This window comes from Athene cunicularia, assembly GCF_003259725.1.
Source record: "Athene cunicularia isolate RWA chromosome 10 unlocalized genomic scaffold, athCun1 chr10_part1, whole genome shotgun sequence".
In the NCBI taxonomy this organism is placed as follows: Eukaryota; Metazoa; Chordata; class Aves; order Strigiformes; family Strigidae; genus Athene; species Athene cunicularia.
This window is the reverse complement of record NW_020799112.1, coordinates 1,963,319-1,985,386: the sequence shown is the minus strand read 5'-3', so window position 1 is coordinate 1,985,386 and position 22,068 is coordinate 1,963,319. Positions and strand designations below refer to the sequence as shown.

Genomic DNA, 22,068 nt, shown 5'->3' with positions numbered 1-22,068 from the left:
CGGGAGGGGGACTCGGGGGGTCCAGGCCACCAGGAGGTCCCCGGCCCCAAGGCAGAGCCTGGGGAAAGGGGCGCGATGGGCATAAGAGTTTTGGGGTGTTCCCCCCTCCGCCGGTTTGGTGGGTGTCGGGTCCCCAGTCCAGCCCCGCCGGCCGTGCGAAGGCACAAATCCGGGACGGAGGGAGGGGGAGGCCATAGGATGGGCTGAGGGAGTGAGGGGGTGGCGGGAGATGGCTGGGAAGGGGGTCCCTGCCCTGCCACGCTGTCATCCAGTGGTCCCTGGATGCTGCCCCTCTGCTGCCCCTCCCCACCAGCCCCATAGTCAGGGGAACCTGCCCGTTTCCTCTTTGCTAGAGGAAGAGGAAGAACTCAGCAGGGCCCCATCCATCCAACCTCACCATGGTGCACAGGTTGTCTCCAGACTGTTCACAGCCTTGGCATCGCTGGTGGGAAGTGGTTGTTCACTAGTTGCTCCAAGTAGGGTTTGCAGGTCACCCCTCCCTGCCAAGATGTGGTTTCAGAAGCTCTTAAAGACGCACCCCAGCGCTCACTCCTCTTCCTCTGTCCCTCCCCAAGTTCCTAGAAGATGACTTCCAGTTCATCCTTTGTGAGGGCTGCCAGCAGGAATCACCCAACCTCAAGCTCCTCACCTGCCTCCACACCTTTTGTCTCAGTTGCCTGAGCGAAAGCAACCCAATCAAGCAGTGCCCTTTGTGCCAGATAGCCATCCCGCAGGCCAGCGGCATCCCCTCCACAGACAACCTGCTCTTCACCAGCCTGCAGGCCAGGCTCAAGGTCTACAAGAAGATTGTTGATGGAGTTGACTTGTTTTGCGACAACTGCGAGACAGCCGGTGAGTTCTGGTGCTCTGAGTGCGAGGAGTTCCTCTGCACCAAGTGCTTCGAGGCCCACGAGCGCTACCTGAAGAGGGAGAGCCATGAAGCCAAGAGGGTGATGGACATCAGGGCAGCGTCTGCTAAGGACTTCCTTGAGGGCACTAGGAGGACCAGTAACTTCTCCTGCTCCAACCCAGCCCACAAGAACCAAACTGTAAGGTAGGTCTAAGGAGGTCTGTCCCCATCTGGGTGGTTTCTTGTCACAAATCTCTTTGGATTAGGCCATGATGGGTGTCCCTGTCCTGCTGCTGCCCTGATTGCCACCATGTCATGGAGAAGATGGGTGGGAAGTAGTGACAAGTGGGCTCTAGGGCATGGAAGGAGGGTTTGGATGAAGCTGGGTTTGAGTTGATGATGGGAGTGTGGAGACAAGTAGACCAAGGGAGAGGGGGTGTTCCTTGCTAGGTAAAGAGTTTGAGGTTGATGGAGCTCATCAAGAAGGTCTGTTGCTTCAGCTGCTCTAATGGACAGCAGAGAAGGGTGTGTTTTGCTGATGGTGCTAGACCAGCTTGGAGAGGATTTTGGGGAACAGCATGGCTGCAGTGCAGGACAAGGTTTAAATGCCCTCAGAGGAACATCAAGTGAGAGGGGAAGGGGCTGGAGCATCCATGGAAGCCAGCACTGATGCTAGCCACAATGACCCAGATGCAGCCCTTGCCTCACTATGTCCCTAACCCACCACTTGTCAAGGCTACCAGGACTTATGTGAGGAATGGATGATGATCTCCACTCCCCACTTCTTATATTCTTCTCTTAGGCATCTTAGGGAGATAAGATACTCTTTGGCCTTGTATTCTTATCCATAACCCCAGTAAGCACTCATGGAAGGTCATAGAGCTCATTTCTTCACTGCCCTCGCAGTGTGTGGATGAATGTCTACCATAACACTTGCACAGTCACCACAGTGACTTTAACCAGACCAGCAGATGAGCAGAGACCCTGTGGAGATAGTGGACCAACATATTTCTTTGCAATTGGGAGAGTATAAAACCAAATGCTTGGTCCAAACTTGGTGGTAACTTAAATTCAATGAATGAATAAATTTGCAATTTGCTAAATGAACGAATTGCAAATTGTATGGTCCAAATTACTGCTCTGCTTGTGCTTGGCCTCACAGCATCTACTGCAAGAAGTGCTGCAAGCCTGTGTGCTGCATCTGTGCGCTGCTGGACAGCCAGCACGCCCCCTTCTGCGACATCCACGGCGAGATCCAGCGCAGGCAGGAGGAGCTGGTCACCATGAGCCAGGGGCTGAAGGAGAAGAGAAGCAGCTTCGAGGCCACCTTCGAGGTGCTGCAGACTGAGGCCGCCCGGCTGGAGCAGGCGCAGCGGGAGATGCGGGAGCTGATCCGGCAGCACGTGGAGCAGCTGGTGCGTCTGATCCGGCGGGAGGAAGAGGAGCTGCTGGGGCTGGTGGAGGCGCGTCAGGAGCAGGGCCGGCAGGAGCTGGCGAGGGAGCTGCAGCGCGTGGAGGGGGTGCTGCGGCGGATGGAGGCGAGCGAGCGGCTGGTGGAGAAGGTGAACCTGTATGCCACAGAGCAGGAGGTGATGGACATGCAGCCCTTCATCAAGGACTCACTGGAGGAGCTGCAGCAGCTGCAGCCGCCGGTGGCTCGGGACCGAGCGCAGCCCGGGGACTTTGCTGAGTGCCGAGCCAGGCTGCAGGCGCTGGTGGAGCGTGTCACGGGGCACCCAGGTGAGGAGGCACTTGACCAGGTGGGTTGGGAAGGGCGGGACTGAAAGCAGAGTTGAAGGTTGTAATCCCCAGGTAAACCATATTCTCTACGGGTTTCAAGTCTCCTTCTACGTGGTGACTTGATGGACATGTGCCTCCAGCCTTTGCTCATGCAGTGGGCGCACTCCAGCCTCTCCCAGGGGCAGGATGCAGATGTTGCCTCCATCACTTCCAAAGCAACACTTGGCTCTTGCCCCTGTGGAGTACAACAGTCCCCCAAACCCAGTTCTACTGGGAGATAACATGGTGAATCACCTGGGATGGAGCCATGCCATGGGTTGAAGGACAAGGCAGGTGAGTGGCACCTGGAGGTGGGGCACGTGGAGCAGGGGCTTGCAGAGGCTGGTGTTGGTAGGGAGGAAGCAGGTGGAAGGGTTGGATCAACTTTGCATCCTCTCTGAGAAATGTTTGTGGGGGTGATATCTTCAGGTCCCTCAGGGGTCATAACCATCCTCCAGCCCTTGGTGTCCTGCCACCCACTGACCACTTCTGCTCATCAGATCTCCAGCCAGTCTGTCTATGTCCACAGCCATCTGGGTCAATTCCCCTTTTGGGTTGTTGATTACCGCCTCGGGATGGTGTATCTAACCAGAAAGGCGAAATGTTCCCTGGGAGCACTCCCTGACAGGGATGGCAAGAGGTCCACGACTGCTGCTGGATTTGCCCAGGTCTCCTCCCAGGTCTTCAGCAGCAGTGCTGTGGCAGAAATGCTGATGGTTTGGGAGTGGTGAAGGCGTTGGCATCTGTGGTGTGTGCAGGGATGGTGTGCTGGAGAATCCATGTTTGGTCAGAAGGTGGTAGCATTCTCCCAGAAAATGGGGGTAAAAAAGCAATGGAGGAAGAGACTTTGTGGAGTCTTCTGCTCCATTCCCCTGCTGCTGTCTTCAGACCTGGGCTATGACCAGTGTCCTCCTTGGCCTCTGTGGGTGTCTACCATTGAGCTCCCCAAGCTCATGGGCTATGGGCGGTCCACGGAAGAGCCCAGGGCTGATGTCCTGAATGGAGCTTGGGGTTTCATGGGTACAAGGTGTCTCCCCCCCAACTCCTCGCGTCTCCATTGCATGGTAGTCACTGCCCCTCCATTTTCCCTCTCCACCCCACTGAGGCAGTCTGGGAGAACCCTCTCAGCCCTGATTGTCCCCTCCTGCTCCCTTCAGCTCCTCTCCCTGCAACAGGTACCTCCACTCCCCAGCAAGACTCCCCGTCTAAAGACGAGACCACCCTGATCCCGGACCTTGAGCCTCCCAGGGAGCATTGTCAACCACCTGGAGGTCTCCCCGCGGGGCTGCCTGACCACCACCAGCCCTGTGCCCCCATGCTGGACCCAACCGGCGACAGAGGACACGTGTGTCCAGACCAGAGAGGGGATATGTCTTCCACCCGACCCACATCTCCAGCCCTTCTGATGCAGAGGGATGAAGAAGCAGATGAAGGCTTGGGGTCAGCCCATGGGGACACTGTGCCTCTTCCCAGGAGCATCCAGGACTCTCTGACCTTCCTGCAGGAAGATTTCAGTGGCTGGGCCAGGTCCAACGTGCAGCAGGTGGATGAGCTCCTGAAGATCAGTGATCAGCTCCTGAAAGCTCAGCGCAGGGCAAACAGGCACCTGGTGTCCATGACCCAGGAGATGCAGGCCATGTCCCGCTCCCTGGCCACCATCGCCTCTGCTGCAGGACCCTTGCTGCAGCCCATGGCCAGCCCAGGGGACTTCCCCACCACAGACGTGGACTGGCCATTGCTGCCCTCCAACGTGCTGGAGTTACTCCCTCACAGCAGCACCCCACAGAAGCATGAATTGCTGGTCCCAGTGGCTGCCACGGCCCCTTCCCCCAGCAGACACCTTCCTGCCACCCCCCCTGGCAGCTCAGCATTCTTGGAACCCCCTAGCCCAGCTGCCAAGGAGGAGTGCCCCAAGTCAAGGCACCCCACCAGGGGCAAGCGTGGTGGGAAGAGCAGCACCAGACTTCAGAAGCGGAGGAAGAAGTGACGGTCTGCAAACATTTGCCATGGACTGTAGCTGCTTGAAAAATCCTTTAAAAGGTCCTCATGGAGACCAGGCTCTCCATATCTTGCTATGCCAATAAATCCTCCTGGGATGAACAGTGCATTAGTGCATTAGTCTTTTGCTGGGTTTGGGAAGGCAGCATCTCCCCCACAAACAAGCCCTTGACGCTGCATGGCAATAACTTGCTGAGGAACAGCATGATCCTACTAATTTTCTTTTTTCTTTCCTTCCCAGCATGTGTGACCTCCTGGCTTTTGGGGCTGGGAGGGCTGGGAGGGCTGGGAGGGCAGCAAACCTGTATGGGAGAGCTGGAGGAAAGGCTTTAGTGCAAGGATGAGTGAATGAGCTGGCTGGTGGCCAGGCAGAATGGGCACCTCTCCACTCCAGCCTGCAAGCTCACTGCTGGAGTTCGGCCTCAGTGACCCTCCTGGAGCCACCTGCACCTTCTGCAGAGCCTTTTCTTGCTGCTCTCAGATGTCCCCAGCATTGCTCACCTTCCTCTCAGCTCAATATGTTTTTCTTGTTTCAGCAGCTTCTCCAGCTTCAGCCATGGAACACTCCCACCAGGTGAGAGTGGGCATTGCTCTGGGATTTTGCCTCATGGGGTTATCTGGCACAAATTTGGGGTTACCCCCTGCCCTTGCAAGGTTGCTTGAGTTCTGCCATTTGGTTGCTGTTTTCCAAGTTCTGTTTGGAAAGGGGAGATCAGCCAGGCTGGCTGGGCTTAGGGCTGCAGAGCCAGGGCAGACCTTGTCCCTTGAAGGCACATTTGTGGCTAAGATGCAACATCTCAGCATGAGACATGCTGCTGTGTGCACCGCAAAGAGCTCTTGTAGGCATGGTGGCTTGCAAGTCGTTTCCTGCCTGCACCCTGCCCTGCCCTCCCCTGCTGGCAGCGGGGAGATGCTGCGACTGATTGTGATGGATTTGGGGCCCCCGAACATGTCCCAGAAGAAGGGCAGAGCCCTACTCAAGCAGAAGTGGCCTTCAACAACATTGAAGGCAAGCTCCCTTCTGGTTTCCAGTCCCATAGTGCAGAAAGGACTTGTCTAGCATCAGACTGCCTGCCTTTGCTTGGGACAAAACAGCCATCACAGGACCAGGGCTGGGGACCCCCAGGCTGCCCCTCTGCAGAGCATGTCCCCAGCCACCCCAGCCTGGGATCAGAAGGGCTTAACCCTGCCTGCAAACCCTGCAGAGTCTGAGACCCTCAGGGCTGAGGCAAGAAGATAAAGATGATTTATTCCCCCAGCTCAGGAAGGGGAGGTTCCCATCTTCTCCTTTGCAGCTGTTAAGCCAAGCAGAAAGTTTTCCTGATGCTTGTCAGGCAGAGAGGGGACCTTAACCAAGGTGGTTGGAGTGACCACAGCCCAGGATAGCCAGGGCCTTCATGCCAGAAATGAGGATATGGTGGGTGACCCCAGAGCAGCAGAGACCATCTGGGCAAGCAGAGCACTTGTTTTGTGCAGGGACAAACCCATGTGGTCAAGCTTGTCCTTTGCCATTGGAGAACAGCCAAACATCTCCATCCCTGGCAACGCAGGGCTGCTGTCACTGGGCTCGTCTTTGCACACTTAGGTCTCCAACTCTACCCCTGCAAAGAGGAAGAAAGTCCAAAATGCAGAAGTCCTGACACTGCCAGTGAAGGTAGCAAAGGTTGAAGACAACGATGATGAGTGGAACCAGACAGTGCCGCAGCAGCCAAGCTGCTCGGACCAGCCTGGGACCAGCTGTTCGGTGTCCCCTATGACTCTCTCAAAGGAGGACAGCCTGCTGGAAGATGTGCCAGATGACAACGGTGGCCTGCATGACTCAGGTAAGCAGTGTCCAGAGCAGTGAAGCCACGGATAGACTTTATGGGGTGTAGGCGTTGAGGCAGGGCAGTTTGCAGCATCTCCATAAACCTTCCAGGAGGGTAGTTCTGTCCCAGCACATTGTCTTGTTCAAAGACAAGATGTGTGGTGGAGATTGATGGAGAACCAGATGTTTCTCCTTCAACTGCTTGCATACTGATGCAAGCATTTTGGTCCTCTCTCCCCTGTAGGATCCTGCCCAGTGTGTACTCTGTGGCTTGAGAGAGAATCAGTCCTTTTTCAGGTTGTCCCTGAGGGCAGGTTTTTTCCCTGCTTGCTCTACACCCACCTTGCTGGTTGTTCAGGGTCACTTTTGACAAAATTGGTGATGCTGATCAGGGGACCACTGGCCCTGGCACTTACTGCAGGGTTGGACAGCCCCACGTCTGAAAGGAGACATGTCTTTCCTACCTTCACAGATAGCGATATTCTCTGTTTGGACAGCTTTGAGGAGGACAGCACCGATGAGGAGTCAATGGTGAGTGCAGCTAAAGGGCTTTCAGTGCTTGGCCCTGCATTGCTCAGTGTTTAAGCCATGAAGGCTGGACCACGTGGTGCTTGCAGACCTTTGGGACCATCTCATAGAACCTGGCAGGGAACTTGTGAAATTCTTCCTGAGTGCCAAAATAAATCCCCCCTAGCTCTCCTCCACTTCTAGGGGGACTGGGTTGCCCAGCATCTTGGAGACCTTGGTAGATACCATCTTGGTGACTCCAGGGTGGTGAGCAGCCAAAACAAAGGCCAGCAAGAAGAGGCAGTCCAAAACCTCACCTTTCTGAGGCTATGGATGGATGGGGTTTTGTTGTTACTTTGCAACACCAGTCAATTCCCCTGACGGTCTGCACGACCAAAAGCTGGTGACTAGCTCTTCACTAGAGGTTTTAGAAACGGGCAGCTTCCCTTCCTTGCCTGCTGTTTGCTGGTTTAGGCCCTTGGCTCACAGCCAGAGGGGTGATGTCGATAGCCCCAATTTTTCTGTCACTTTTGAGCAGAAAGACAGTTGAGAAGGATCCAAGCGAGCCGTCCCATGTGGACGTGCATGGAGTGTGCATGTCACTATGTTTTGTGGTGCTGGAGAAGGCAAGTCTTCATGACCAAGCTTATTACAGCCTAAGTCCTCTAGCAGGCATTTTGAGTAGATCCCTGAGCTTTGGTAACATCCAGGACACACGAGTGCCCAGAGCTGCTGCCCTGGTTCTTCCTGTGATGTTTATTAAAAGCAAATGGTGTACTTTTCCAGGACTCCAGTGTGCTAGATGATTTCAGCAGCATCCTTGATGAGAGCACTGGTGAAGACTACCTGGGCCTTCCCGTCAGCAGCCAGAACACGCTGGACACGAGACAAGGATCCCTGGTCTTCTTTGACATGAAGATTTTGAGTAAGATCCTAAGTGAGGAGATCCCATGGTGCAGCCAGCTCCGATCCCCTCATCTGTCAGTGTCTCTTTTTTTGGGGGGGAAGTTCAGGCGTGTCCACCATGGCCTTGGCTGCGTAAGGGAGAAGACAATATCCTGAGCTCCCAAGAGGCCTTGCCTTTGAGTTTCAGGACATGTGGAGTCTGTAGGGCCATGGGGAGATTTCTCTGAGATTGTTCAGCCAGTTAACCAGCCCTTGTGCTGTTGTGTCAACATGGGCTCCCCTGCTTCTCCTTCCCATTGGCCAATCTCCCTTGGGTGAGGTGGATTTTTTTTTAAAGCTCCTCTCCTTAGTCCACTCACAAAAAGCTGTAAAGGCCCTCATATTCCTGGTGGGGGGAATGATCCCACTGCAGGAGGTGTTAGTGTTGATGGAAGGACACTCCTGAAGGACACGAGATGCTGGAAGCTGAAGGTGTGACTGAATGGTGAAGAAAGGTGAAATGGTAGATCAGTGCCCCAGCTATTGATGGTGAAGACTGTTGGAGGCTGAACAACTCAATCAATGTTTTATTTACTGAGTAAGTGACTAATTCTGCCTTTCCTCCCTCTCCAATACTCCTTTCCTTCCCCCTCCTCTTCTCTAGAAAATGAAACTATTCAGATGACAGTCGTAGATGGAGAGAAAGTATTCCCAGTCCTGATTCAGCCAGTGAAATATTTGTCCAGCTTGATGGCCAAAAAGGGTGTCTATGAGATCGGCCTGAGGAATCTGCTGTGCCACCTCAACACTGTCCACAAGCCCATCCTGGGTGGCTTTGGTCTCTGGTCACTCCCCTTTCCCACCCTCTTGGAAGCGTTGACGGTCATGAACAAGAAAGAGGAGTTCAGCTCTGTTGTGTATGGATTCCTGGACATCTTGCCCCTGATTAAGGAGGAGATCCCTGAGAGGGATAACTACAAGCTGAAGAATCTGGCCAACACTTACAACTGGAGGCACTTCGGTGACTTCAGTGCCATGGAGAACGCCAACATTGTGAAATACTTGTCCGAGATCCTGGACATCAACCTACTAAAGAAACCCAGGCAGATCCTCAGTCAAGCCAACCTGGAGTCCTTCATCTCCCTCCAGCCCTTGCTGGATGAGAAGTTCCTCACCAAGCCATCAGCCCAAACATTGGCCACCCACAACATCAGCCTCTCCAAACTCTGGTTCTGCTACCTGCACAACCCTGAGAACGGGCTCCAGAAAATGTGCCGTTTCATAAACACTTGCCGGCACAGCTCTGAAAAGAAAGTCCGAAACCTGAGCAAGGTCAAGGTCTACTTCCAGCGCCAGGAGCTGAAAGCCATAGGACTCCAGCAGGCAGCGATTTCCCAAGAGATGTAAAGAGAGAGGGAAACTGTTGAAAGATGCTGGTACTTCTCCAGTATTCATAATCCTCTCACCCACAGGGACTGAGTCCTGGAGCCAAATCCTGGCTCACATCAGTAGTTTTGCCTTCAATATTTCATGCCCACTCCTTCCTGGGGTGATGAGCCTGGGTCTCTGGGGTGTAACAGTCTTTTGCTGTCCTCTCTCATCTGAACTTGTGCTAAGGTGAAGAGGTGAGAACACCAGCTTGGCTGGGAGACGTCCTGCCTCGGATCCGACATCCTGCAGCCACACTGTGCCTTTGTCTCCCTTCTGGATGGACCAAGCCAGTTCTTGAAAGAAATCTTTCAAATCATTTCTGGTCTGGGTTTTATGGGGGGTCAATGGGATTTGAAGCCAGCTGGAGCAACAGCAGGTGAGGAAACTGGTTTGGAAGGACAAGAGTGATGGTCATTGCTGGGGAGGGGATTGGGCAGAGCTGCTCTGTTCCTGTGAGCTGCTGTGTGGGACATGGCTGTGGGAAAAACTGAAAATCCTCCTTCAGTCAGCAGGATCCTACCCCTCTAGCATGGGATATGAACCTCCTAAGTGGGCACACAGGGTTATGATTTTCCTACCTCTCCCCCTGCTTTCCTGGATCAAAGACAGACAGGGAATTTCTTGATCAGGGGATGAACCTCATTGCTCTTCGGCTCCTGTGCCTGCCTACAGATGCAGAAGAAATAAATAATTTTCCTAGTTTGTTTTGCATTGAAATTATTTCCTTTTGCTCCCAGTTCCCACAATGCCCACTGGCAGCTGTGCAGGGTGGTAGGTGGTGTGGTGGTGGCCTCCTGAGCCTACGATGTATCTGAGATGAACATGAGCATGGGACAACCCACGTACGTGAGACATGCAGCTATCCCCGAGATAGGTGTTGGCTTGAAGACAAGCAAGAGAGCATCGGGAGGTTCTGTTTGCTCAGGGAGGTGCCTAGAAAGCCTGTCAGCCTGCTCCTGGTGGCAACGACCCAAGTTATTTCCCTTCAGATGGTGCATAGCTGTCCTGCTGGCAGCTATCCCATTTGGATCATGCCAAAACAGCCCGATTCAGGCACAGAGTGAAACATCACCCGAAACTTGTGGGCATCACACCTGGTCCTCACCTGCGTGAACGAGAGGGCACCAATGTTTACCCAGAGGCAGAGGCAAAGCAAACATCCTTGTGCTGTCCCTAAAACCCCATATAAGGACTCCTGTCCAAAGTTGTGCTCCTCCCTGGTGTCACTTCAATACACAAACTGCTTTTACTCCTTATTTATAGTCTAACCAGGCACGAGGAAGTTTGCAGGGTGATTCAGCTGGGTTAACCTGCCCCAGTCCCCTCCCTCGGGACCATGGAGGGGACAACCTGCTGCTGAATCATTCCGGGAAGGAGTAGACTGCCCAGACACTATGGGGACCATTTTGGCCCAGGTCTTATAATTCGAATAATTATTATAAATATTTATTATTTCTAATACCTAAGAGCTTTAATATTATTCCTCATAAGGATTATTCTATTCATTGTTTTACTACCACTCATTTCAACACCAGTCCTGCCCAGGAAGCCAGTGGCTTCAGGGGACAAGTCTGTTCAAGATACAGTTAAATGATGATGCGTGTACAAGCATTTTTCTCCCTTTTGCTAAAATCCAGGGAAGCACAAGGGTGACAGTGCTGGTGTGGGCACCACCATGTGGAGTTTGGTCTTGCAGGAGCAGGGATGCAGTTCAGGGCAACCGATGGGGATCTTCTCCATAATCCTCCCTTTTCCTTGCATTCTTCTACTTCATTCAAGTTTAAATTTTGCCTTCTTCCTCCAAAAAAATCTACTTTTGCTTGGTAGTGAAGAGCCAGCCATGAGTTCCCAATTGCCCTTGACATTGGTGGCTCCATGAGGATCGTCACCACCGTGAAGGAGCTGGGGACAGGGACAAGTTTGGGCACCTGAAGAGTGGATTTGCCTTGGGAAAGTGTCACCCCCCACGCCATCCCCCAGTGACCCCGCTGAAGAAGGACCCCATGATCTAGATGCGAGACATATGGTCTGGAGGTGGAACACATCTCTGCGGAACTTACAGAGCTGGTTATTACCAAAAAACAGGGAAAATGTGCAGTTGGCTACCTGGCAAACTCAACGTCTCTCCTGTGGACAAGGGAACCAATCCAGCACCTCATTAGATCCCACCACAATGGGTTCCCCAGAGAGGTGGGTGCTCTCAGGTGTTGCCAATTGCCCTTATGGGAGGTGTGCTGAGCATCACCTGGGGTGGGAGTGGCTGTAGGAGATGGGGGCTATAAAAGGTCCCTTGGCAGCAGCTATTCCTTATGCTAGACCCTGGTAGGCAGGATGAAGCCTAGAAGCAGCCTGGGGTTTGTGCTTTTCTGCTGGATATTTGGGGAGGTGCTTGCTTATGACCCTTGGGGCTTTCCTAGAGGGGATGCAGAGCTGTGGAGGTATGAAGGGGATCATTCCTTAGGGTGGTCCCGTACTTTCTCCCAGTCCTCTCCCTGGGCATGGGTGGATGTGTCCCAGCTCCAGGCTGCAGCCCCGCTGCACCCCGTGGTCGTGCAGTGCCAGGAGGCACAGATGCTGGTCACAGTGCATCGGGATCTCTTTGGCATGGGGCGCCTGGTCAGGGCTGCGGAGCTGACCCTGGGCTCTGCCGCCTGCCTGCCTGTGGCCCAGAGCCCTGCTGAGGGCACAGTGACCTTCGTGGCTGGACTGCACGAGTGTGGCAGCACCCTCCAGGTAAGGCTTTAGGGGGGCTGGAGCCCTGGGGGGAGGGCGGGTCTGCCTCTTGGCTTACACCTTGGTGCCTTGGGATGCTGACGCTGGCAGGAGTTGCGGTGTAGTTGGGCTCAGGGAAACGCTCCAAAGCCTTTCCTAGAGGCTTAGCATCTCAGTCTGCATTTCAAGGTCAGCAGAAGCCGTGCTGTCCAGTCCAGGGACTAGCTCTGAAGTTGTGCGAGCAGGGGAGGGCATGCAAGAGGCAGAGACATTAGTTTTTTCCTGATGAATACAGAGGTATCTAAATCTTCCAGGACTACTTAAGCTGTTGCTGCCACCTTCAGGGTGGAGCCCAAATGACCTGATGCTGGGAGCCACTGCAGTGAGACAGCAGTGGATGCTTACCTCGGGAGGCATTTCCCTGGGTATAGCACGAAGCTACTTCACAGAAAACTTAAATCTGAAGTGATCTCTCTCCTAGGAGAGGCTTGGGGCCGTGAGGGTGAGCAGGTGTCCGTCCCCTAGCCCCCCCCCCCTCCCTACCACCCAGCAAGTATCTTCATTAAATCCCCCTAAAGAGAAGTCACTCTCTGATACCCTGAGGGACAGAGCTTCTGGCTGTTGTTCTGGGGTATGGAAACTAGAAGGAAAAAACACCTTTAAGCACCTCTGCATATGTTTCTGCTGCTGACCAGAGGCTGTCCTGGGTCAGGCTGAAGCAGCTTCCCAGGCCAGAGCATCCCTGGATCAGGACAAGTGCCACTTGCTTGCCTCTGGTGCAAATGCTACTGGCTGATGATCAGAAGAAACATCTCAGTATTGTCTCCATGCTTAAATGTGCTGCTCTGTGTTCATGGCCAAGGAACAGGGCTATTAATGACCAGATAATGTGTCTTGTCTTTTCCCCAGGTGACCCCTGATGCTCTAGTCTACAGCACAAGCTTAAATTACAAGCCAGTTCCTGCTGGCAACCCTGTCATCATCCGCACCAGCCCTGCTGTGGTTCCTATTGAGTGCCACTACCCGAGGTGAGCCAATGCAGACAAGTGCCAAGCAAACCATTCTGCTGCCCCTGAGAATTTAACTATGGGCATCTCTTTCCAGGAGGTACAACGTGAGCAGTGATGGTGTCAAGCCCACATGGGTGCCTTTCCGCTCCACCCTGTCCTCTGAGGAGAAGCTACCCTTCTCCCTGCGCCTCATGAATGGTAGGTTTTGGGTGAGGGTCTCCTCTAGTGCAGGGCACCCTGAGGTGACCATGCTGCCACAAGATGGCACAGCTGGTGCTGGTATCACCCCTGTGCTCCTGGAGCAGCTGGGGTTTGGTACTGGTTTGGTGAATACCCAGGGGCTTATGCCTGTTGGGGTTTCTGTGGGTGGAAGCAGTGAAGCACAAGCTGCCTTCCCATTCATAAGCGCCTGGTGACTTGTCTTCCAGATGACTGGAGCGCTGAGAGACTCTCCACCATATTTCAACTGGGAGAAGTCCTCCACTTCCAAGCTGGTGTCAACACCGAGAACCATGCACCTCTGAGGCTCTTTGTGGACAACTGTGTGGCTACCCCGAGCCCAGACAGGAGCTCTTCTCTCCAGTATGCTTTCATTGACTTCAGTGGGTAAGACCTGGCTGTGCTGTTATTTAGGGAGGTGTTTCTGCAGGTTATGGATGTCTGGCAGTGGCTTCCTGCTGGCCCTTGCTTCTGTGTCTAGGTGCCTGGTGGATGGGCAACTGGATGATGCCACCTCGACTTTTATATCCCCAAGACCCAGGCCAGATGTGCTTCAGTTTGCAGTAGATGCATTCAAGTTTGCAGGAGACTCCAGTGATCTGGTAAATATATACCAAAATAAGTGTACTCCCTTGTCTAGATGGGGTTATAGCCTTAGTCTGTTAAGAAAGCTAATGTGGCTTTGTCTAGAATTACATTCTCAAGACAACTGCCACATAGCAACCTATGAATGCAGTCACCCTGTATTACTGCTCCTTGATCATGGCCCTCTGAGCTAAGGATCTTCCTTGGAAACCAGTTCCGGTACTGGTCAACACAAGCCCTTCTGATGGGCTTCAGTAGCTGAATCCTTAATTGGCCTGAAGGAAGTAGAGGGGCTTGAGCTGCCCTGGGGAGTTGGTGGTCCCATTGGAGACTAAGTTCATGATGCATGGGAAAGCCATAAAGGCAAATGACAGCCTAACCCCTCTGCTCTGTCTGGCCTCCCCAGATCTACATTATCTGCCACCTGAAGGTCTCTATGGCTGATCAAGCTCCAGACCCTTTGAACAAAGCTTGCTCCTTCAACAAAGCCAGCAATCTGTGAGTAGTTGAAACAGAAACTTGCCCAAGGGTGAAGAGTTTGGGCTCACCATCTGGTGTGCCACCTTCCAGGAAGGTGGGGTTGGTCTTCTGGCTTGGGAGGGTTTTGGTCTCTCCTAGCAGGCCCTGAAACATGTGAGGGGTTCCTATCAGAGTGGGCTGGTCACCAGGCTCTCTTCCAGCTGGGCCCCTGTGGAAGGCACCTGGGATATCTGCTCCTGCTGTGAGATGAGGAGCTGTGGCTTGGCCAGGCACTCCAGGAGGCTCCATGCTCCCTCACGATTGCAAGGAGGACGTGCCCGGAGAGAACTGCCCTCCCAGTTTGGTATGTCTCAGTGTGCCTCCTGGTCTGTCACCCCCATACTAACTTGCTCAGAGCTGGTGGCTGGAGCTGCCTCGCTACCCATTGGCTCCTCAGTGCTAACCCAAGACTGGGAAGAGCTTAGATGTTCAGGTAAGTTTGAGTGCCCAGAGGTCTTCCCTTTCAGATCCCTTGGTGAAAGAAGCAGATGTTGTGGTTGGACCTCTCTTTATCCACAGTCGGCAGGATCACCCAGTTAGGAGGATGCCTTCACAAGGTAGGGCAAACCCAGGGAAGGGGGATAGTTTGTGTGGCAGGTCCTGGGTCTGCCCATAACCACCTCTTTATTTCTCCTTCCCAGATGCAGGTCACTTGTGGATGGTATTGGGGCTGGCTGCAATTGCTAGTTTGATCATGCTGATCCTTGCTGTTCTAGGAGCTCTGACTATCTGTTGGAAAACCAGCAACCCTGTTTAAGTCACTGGTTTCAACTTGCACAGTCTCATAGGCCTTCAATGTATTTTTTTATTGGATATAGGCTTGGTGGGGGGAGTGGAGAAGTCTTCCTGGAGAGACAGATGAAACAAATCTTCATGTCATCTTTAACTGTGCTTCTTTCTCCCTAAACCAAATTTGAGCATCTCATTCTCCTGAAGCCCTGTCTTCAGCAGAGCTTTGTACAGCCTTCCACCCCCATGAACTTCTCCCACATCACCTAGTTGGGAACTAATGCAAAAAAAATCACCTCCCACCTGCTGTTTTCTTGTCTGTAAAAGCATGGAGCTGTATTTAGCCTCGATGTTTTACCTTTCTGTGGAGCTACTTGGGTCTGCTCCATTCTGGTAACTCCTTAAGTCATGTGGGGGAGCTAAGGGTTAAATAAAAGTTGGACCACTCTCCTTCTGCCTGAAGCTGTTTCTGGGAGAGAAATTAAGTTTTGATGGATGAGGAAGGGAGCACAACTTGAGGGTTGGTGGGTTGGGCTTTTCCTGGGACAGACAGACAGGAATTCCATTCTCTGCCCCAAGGACTGTTTACATAGTTCTATGTAACAAGCCTTGGCCGAAATGTATAAACAGTCCTTGAGGCAGAGAATGGAATTTCAAGCCTCACTTTCACCCCCACCCCCCTCCAGAAAGGGGCTTTCTAACATGCCTGAGTCACATTTACTTTTTTCTTCAAGTGCTGTGGGCTTCAGGTTCTTCTGCTTAGCAGAGTAGCTGTAACAGCAAGATGTTCATGCTCCAAATCCAAGATCTGTTGCACTTCTAGCTGGGAGAGGCTCCTGCTTTAGGCAGCAGTAGGAACTGGACCTGCTGAACATCTTGGGCTGTGATGTTTGTCAGAGCAAATTCAGTGCCTTGATTCACAGAAGACAAACCTGTGAGGAGCTGTTTGCAGCATGGCTGCCTCTTGAGCTGGTTTTGCAGGGGGCAGGAGGACTTCTGCAACCTCTTAGCCTGTTCTAGGGGAGCTTGGGCAGATCTTTTGGCTGTGAAGGACAAAGTGTTGTATTGTACAACCTGATGTGGCTTTGGGTCTTATCCAGTACCCTGGAGACCCTCAGCTGAATGCCTTTGATAGATGTCACCTTACAGTGGTATCTTTGGCACAAGGTTGAGACTTTGGGTTACCTGAACCCCAGTCCCATCCCTTCCCTTGGCTGCTCATAGAGCTAAAAACAAATTAGCCCTCCCTCAGATTACAAGATTAGTTCTGGGTTGGATCAGGGACTTTAGGTTGGGGTTGTCTCTCCTCGTCCATATAATCTGACCCTCACTGGAGGGGTTTGGTCCTTGTCTTGCAGCAAAGTGTGAGGTATAGGGCCTCTTGGGGGAAGAGCTGGGCAAAGTCTTCACCATCCCCTAAGAGCTGTGAGGTATCTGTTTTGGGGACAGAAAGGAGAAAAAGAGGGCTTGGAAATGTGGGTGGAAGTGATCACAGAAGGTGTTCAGTCTCACACCAGGTGTATCAGCCCAGCTGAGGCTGGTAAGGTCCATAGGTGAGGATTCCCCCTCCTCTGTGTCCAGCCCAGGGCTGCACAACCCTCCTGGACCTTCCAGACCACAAGTTGTGGCTGCTGATGTGTTAAATCTTCACATAACTGATTCCTCCTTGATCAGTATCTTCTCTAGACACTCAGTGCCCTGACCATCCCTTGGCACACATGCTCTGAGTAGGGACTATCTCTCTGGTTTGCTGAGACACACAGAGGTGCCTTTTAGTGAAAACCCTTCTCAGTGCAGCTGCCCTGCATCCATTCAACCAAAACACCTCAGCTGACTCCAAGAAGGAAGACAAATATCAGCCAAATCTGGTTTACAAGGAAGCTGGGAATGGGGAAAAGCTCTCTATGTCCCATTCCAACAGCACTCCCAGCTCTGGCAGGGCTTGAGGACAGCACTGGTCTTGCTGCTTGGTGAGAGAGTTTTGACTTAAAACTTTGTTATAAGGCAAAAATGAGATGTGCTTTAAAGTCTCTTTTATACAAAGGGGGAAAAAAACACTGTTTTGTGCTTGTTCAGTGCCCTGGGACCTTCTGGTCTCTGCCTCCTCAAAAAAAAAAAAAGCTCACACTTTTCCCAACTCTGCTGGTCTATGGCCAATGTTGTGTTGTGCTTGGAATAAAGATGGGACAGCTGGTCCTGGCAGGGCCTGACCTGGGAATAAAAATCCCCTTTTTTGCAGTGGAATGTTTCCTCTGCCCTGAGTCTGGGCATGTTTCTTCATCTGAGATTCACCTTTGCTAATCTGAGCTGTGGAAACACAAGGTAACCCATCAAAGGACTTTATTCTCCTGCTGAGATTAAGCCCTGGTACCCAGAGACACTCACCCCAGAGCTGCCTCCTGAGCTGTGGCTCTCGGGGATGCAATGGGGTGAGACCAGGCATCTCCAACAGTCCTTGTGGCCAAGGACCTGGCCAAGCAGTGATGCTCTCTCCTGGGAGGGGGGCAGGCACTTATTTACTGATTCAGCAATGCCCGCTGCTGTTATCTCCATGACGCACGGGACTCAGCCTGCTGGAATCCCTGGCATTTCTACGCAAATGCCAATTTCAAGGTATTTCAAACATGGAGGAGAAGTTCTGGACTGGCTGACAGCAGCGGGGATGGGGCATCAGCTCCTGGGTGAAAGGAGGAAGGCTTTATCCTGGCCCATAAAACTTCACACAGGTGGTTTTGGGGGATGTTGAGTCAGACACGAGCCAGTCCCAGCTCCAAACCCAGTGGCATTTCTGCTAAGAGTGGGCTGGCTGACATCTCCCCCAAACCTTTCAATTTCTTTTCATTTTCTCAGAAACTGCTTAGCTGCTCCTGCTCAAGCCTCCAAATTAGAGGCTTCCTAATGTCCCTAAGACTTGCCAGAGACATCCTGAAAGATGGAGAGGGATTTGGGGTATGAAAAGGAGCATTCCTATTACAAAGCCAACAAGATGCTCACAGAGCCCTAACAGGGAAAACCAGTTAAAGATGCTCAAAAGAAGGGACAAAAACTCCAATAATGAAGATTGAAAACACGTAGGGTTTATTTTTAAGCAGCTTTTCCCCAGCTGTGAGGAGTCAGGCACTGCCCAGCTGTGCTTGTGGGGAGTGGGATACAAACCCACAGGGTGCTGCAGTGTGGGGAAGGGAGCGATGGGTGGAGTGCCTTGCCTCTGCCTTCTCCCTCACACCCGTTTCCTTGAAGGCAATGAAACAAACACAACCCAAAAAGCTGTGGAAAAGCAGAAGAGATAAAAAGGAAAGGTTGTGGTTCTGCAGCTAATGAACTCACTGCTGAGGCTGAAATGGGGGTTGTTTGGCCCCCGCTGAGAACAGCCATGCTTGTGTCAGTGGTGAGGGCTCTCTGTCATCTGCTGCTGACTGAACATCCCAGTCCTGGCCCCGCTGAGGAGCAGGGGGATGCATAAAGCCCTTGTTTGGGCTGGAGCGGTGAGCATGTGGGCTCCTGGCCACCCCCAGCACATCAGCATCCAAGCAGAAAACCAAAGTCCCAGGGGGGCTGACAGTGCCGGGCAGGGATGGTCCCCATGGAGGAGATGGGAAGCACCCGGATTGGGAGCATGGACCCTGCTCTCCCTCTCCTGTCACCTCCCCAGCAGCCTTGAAAAGCCCCTTATCACCCTATAACCTAAACAAGCCACTTTGTACCAGTCTCCCCGTCTCCAGCTTCTGCTGAGTTTTATAAACAACTTCCCCAAAGAGGCTGACGAGGATGTTTTCTCTTGCCTTGGGCAGCCCAGGAACAGGGGGTCCCGGCACCCCGGAAATAACTCGGTTATGCCTCCCCTCTCCCCGCACCCACGAGGGCTGGCCTTTGGGTGCCATTGGTCCCCAAACGGGAGCCCAGGGGCGGATGGCTCCTGCTCCTGGGGGGATATAAAGGCTGGAGGAACATCCCCGGCTCTCTGTGCCACTGTTTGCTGGAAGAAGGAGAGATGGGACCTGAAAGCGGCTTGATCCTCTCTCTTCTCTGCTGGGCAGTGGGCGAGGTGGCTGCCTACCCACCCTGGGATTTCTCCTGGGGTGAAGCAGCAAGCCGGGGAGCACGGGCAGACCCCCACACCTGGTCCTGGGTGGAAGACCCCCAATCTCGAGCCATCTCCAGCCAGCATCCGGTGATGGTGCAGTGCCAGGAGGCTCAGCTGGTGGTGACAGTGAACAGGGACCTCTTTGGTACTGGCCGCCTGGTTAATGTGGCCGACCTGACGCTGGGGCCAGCAGCATGCAAGCATTCCTCGATGAACCCTGCCCACAACACCGTCACCTTCACTGCCGGCCTCCACGAGTGTGGCAGCATCGTGCAGGTAAGACCTCTTCCCCGCAGTTCTTCTCCCAGTCCTGGGATCCTGCCTGTCATCCCCCCTCCCCAAGCAGCTTCAGGCTGCAGGACCGTGCACGGGGCACCCCCTGTGATGCCAGGGGAGCTCTGGGTGCCGGACGCACAGCACCATGGAGGAACACCCTGGGGGAAGGATGAGCAGGTATATGACCCAAACCAGAGTGGTTTTGCCCAAAGCTGCTTTGCCCCTTCAGCTGGAGACATGCCGATGATGCAAAGCCCCCATGTCAGACCCATTTTGCTTGTGTTTTGGCCCACTAAGAAGTTTAACTCACAGATAATGCAGCAGGGCTCCTTCTCCATCCCCTTTTCCCTGGCTTTTCCCTCCTTTCTTTGATTTCCCCAGCATTTTTCAGTTGGGAAAGGATGGCCACATGGCTCAGTGGTGGTAGGAGGTGGGGTGGCCTCACTGCTGGTTTCTCACTGCTTTTCTGTCCAGATCACACCGGATTCCCTCATCTACCGCACGCTCCTCAACTATGACCCTAGCCCTGCCAGCAACCCTGTCATCATCCGCAGCAACCCCGCTGTCATCCCCATCGAGTGCCACTACCCCAGGTGAGGCCCCCCCCATCCTCGGTGCCCCCTGCCCCTGTCGACCAGCACAGGGCCATATCCTGATGTGCGGTGGTCCTTGCCCAGGAGGGAGAATGTGAGCAGCAATGCCATCCGGCCGACCTGGGCTCCCTTCAGCTCCACACTGTCAGCAGAGGAGAGGCTGGTGTTCTCCCTGCGCCTCATGAATGGTAGGTGGGAAGCCACCCCAACCTGCAGATGGGGGATTTTTCTACCCTTTTCCCAGTGTGGGGGAGCTCAGGGACCCAGCATCCCACTGGGGAGGCCAACCTACCCTATGGCAAACACCAGCACTCCTGCTTTTGGGTGGAGCCTTGGCTCTGATCCCACGGGAGCTCGGGGACAGCTGGAGTCACCCCCACTTTGTCACCCCGGTGCTGCTTTGCAGAGGACTGGAGTGCTGAGAGACCCTTCACTGGTTTCCAACTGGGTGACGTCCTCAACATCCAAGCTGAGGTGAGCACAGAGAGCCACGTGCCACTGCGGTTGTTTGTGGACAGCTGCGTGGCCGCCCTGAGCCCCGGTACCGATTCTTCACCCCACTACACCATCATCGATTTCAATGGGTAAGTGCCGGGGACCCACCAGCAGCGGCACTGGGGGGACACACACTAAGATGCTGACTCCCTCCACCGTTCCACCCCAGGTGCCTGGTTGATGGGAGGTTGGATGACACCAGCTCTGCCTTCATCACCCCCCGGCCCCAGGAGGACATGCTGCGCTTCAGGATTGATGTATTCAGGTTCGCAGGGGATACCAGGAACCTGGTAAGGCTCTGTGTGTCCCCCTGCCAGCCCCAAACCAAGCCAGTATCCCCCACCATCTCTCTCCTTTGCCCTTCCCACAGATCTACATCACCTGCCACCTGAAGGTGACCCCAGCAGACCAAACTCCGGACCCCCTAAACAAGGCTTGCTCCTTCAACAAAGCCAGAAACACGTGAGTAGCCACCGCACTGAGATGGGACATGTCTAGTAGGTCCCCACCAGCATCCCACAGCCCCCCAGCATGGCACAGGGATGCATCATGGACCCAGATTTGTGGGACACAAATGCTCTGTGGTTGTTGAGGGGGCTTCAGTGATGATGCTCTCACTCTGCTACAGCTGGGCACCTGTGGAAGGCACCCGGGACATCTGCAGCTGCTGTGAGACAGGCAACTGTGAGGCCCCTGCACTCTCCCGAAGGCTCAACCCCCTGGAGCAATGGCCCGGCCGCCGCTTCCGCCGCCACGATGCCAACGGTAAGATCCCCACGGGGATGCGGGAGACGCCCCGGGGTTGCGGGATGAGCCCACCTCATCCCTCCTTCCTCCCCAGGGAAAGAGGCTGAAGCCGACGTGGTCATCGGCCCCGTTCTCCTCTCGAGGGACCTGGGTGCAGTGGGAGAGCAGAAGGAGAGAGGTCAGGGTGAGTCCCCACTGGCCACAGCCCTGTGGCACAGCCCTGGTGATGAGTCTTAACAGCCCCCCTTGATTTTGCAGGTGGGGTGACAGCAGTGCCCGGCGTGGGGACAGGGCTGATCTGTGTGCTGGCTGGCGTGGGGCTGGCCGGCATGGGGCTGGCCGGCATGGGGCTGGCCCTTGGCGTGGGGCGCAGGAGGTGCACCTGTGCCTCGGCCTGAGCGTGGGGCAGAAGCCAAATAAAGCCTGGGAAGGACAAACCGCATCCGTGCTGCTCCCTCTGCAATGGCAACCTGGCGACATGCCTGGGTGGGGTGTGCTGCCGTGGGGGGACCAGCCATCCCCACACGTGGCCATGGGGTGCTGGAGCCCCCCCAAGCTCTTGGGGACGTTCCCCCATATCTCCACTCGGGTTACAGCCCTCCCTGGGGCTCAGTTTTGGGAGGTGCCCCACTCATGGGTGACACTGGGGACAGTCCTCTCACCCCAGAGGAATCCCAGCTGTGTCCCCCTGGCCTTCGGCCGCCTCCGGGGCGGGGAGGGCAGAGCAGGGTTGCGGGGGGTCCAGCTCAGCCGGGGAAGGACCCCAATTCCTTCGGGAAGGCGCGTTTGGGGGCGTCCCTCCTGGAAGAGGACAAGTGACAGCGTGGCCCCCCGCCGTGCAC

General features: G+C 54.2%; 3 protein-coding genes across 3 annotated transcripts in view; all 3 read left to right on the top strand.

Annotated features, from left to right (window-relative positions):
* The window catches only part of PML (promyelocytic leukemia), a 10,386-nt gene extending 438 nt beyond the window's left edge, over positions 1–9,948 (top strand). The window contains exons 2-8 of the mRNA XM_026856008.1: positions 544–1,054; positions 2,013–2,590; positions 5,164–5,201; positions 6,213–6,450; positions 6,907–6,965; positions 7,728–7,866; positions 8,491–9,948. Of these exons, the coding sequence (XP_026711809.1) occupies positions 544–1,054; positions 2,013–2,590; positions 5,164–5,201; positions 6,213–6,450; positions 6,907–6,965; positions 7,728–7,866; positions 8,491–9,233 (2,306 nt within the window). The 3' untranslated portion in view covers positions 9,234–9,948. The remainder of the gene's footprint in view (positions 1–543; positions 1,055–2,012; positions 2,591–5,163; positions 5,202–6,212; positions 6,451–6,906; positions 6,966–7,727; positions 7,867–8,490) is intronic.
* Positions 9,949–11,588: 1,640 nt separating this feature from the next.
* On the top strand, positions 11,589–15,059 carry LOC113483855 (zona pellucida sperm-binding protein 3-like). The gene is made up of 9 exons (XM_026855823.1): positions 11,589–11,990; positions 12,879–12,997; positions 13,074–13,177; positions 13,408–13,585; positions 13,680–13,800; positions 14,190–14,281; positions 14,464–14,606; positions 14,770–14,859; positions 14,944–15,059. Exons 1-9 carry the CDS (start codon positions 11,589–11,591, stop codon positions 15,057–15,059), a joined length of 1,365 nt encoding a protein of 454 aa, XP_026711624.1.
* Positions 15,060–19,022: 3,963 nt separating this feature from the next.
* LOC113483935 (zona pellucida sperm-binding protein 3-like) lies at positions 19,023–21,624 on the top strand. Its single transcript, XM_026856007.1, has 9 exons — positions 19,023–19,391; positions 19,866–19,984; positions 20,069–20,172; positions 20,391–20,568; positions 20,649–20,769; positions 20,850–20,941; positions 21,108–21,244; positions 21,321–21,410; positions 21,485–21,624. The coding sequence occupies exons 1-9, from the start codon at positions 19,023–19,025 to the stop codon at positions 21,622–21,624; spliced, it is 1,350 nt and encodes a 449-aa protein (XP_026711808.1).
* The last annotated feature ends 444 nt before the right edge of the window (positions 21,625–22,068 follow it).

What these genes read in the sequence shown, in the direction of transcription:
- LOC113483935 (XM_026856007.1), top strand. Translation starts at nt 19,023, where the DNA reads ATGGGACCTGAAAGCGGCTTGATCCTCTCTCTTCTCTGCTGGGCAGTG. An exon ending in ACCATCATCGATTTCAATGG is followed by an intron (nt 20,569 to 20,648) that starts GTAAGTGCCGGG and finishes GTTCCACCCCAG; the next exon opens with GTGCCTGGTTGATGGGAGGT. An exon ending in TTCAACAAAGCCAGAAACAC is followed by an intron (nt 20,942 to 21,107) that starts GTGAGTAGCCAC and finishes ACTCTGCTACAG; the next exon opens with CTGGGCACCTGTGGAAGGCA.
- LOC113483855 (XM_026855823.1), top strand. Translation starts at nt 11,589, where the DNA reads ATGAAGCCTAGAAGCAGCCTGGGGTTTGTGCTTTTCTGCTGGATATTT. An exon ending in CTCCCTGCGCCTCATGAATG is followed by an intron (nt 13,178 to 13,407) that starts GTAGGTTTTGGG and finishes CTTGTCTTCCAG; the next exon opens with ATGACTGGAGCGCTGAGAGA. An exon ending in TTCAACAAAGCCAGCAATCT is followed by an intron (nt 14,282 to 14,463) that starts GTGAGTAGTTGA and finishes GCTCTCTTCCAG; the next exon opens with CTGGGCCCCTGTGGAAGGCA.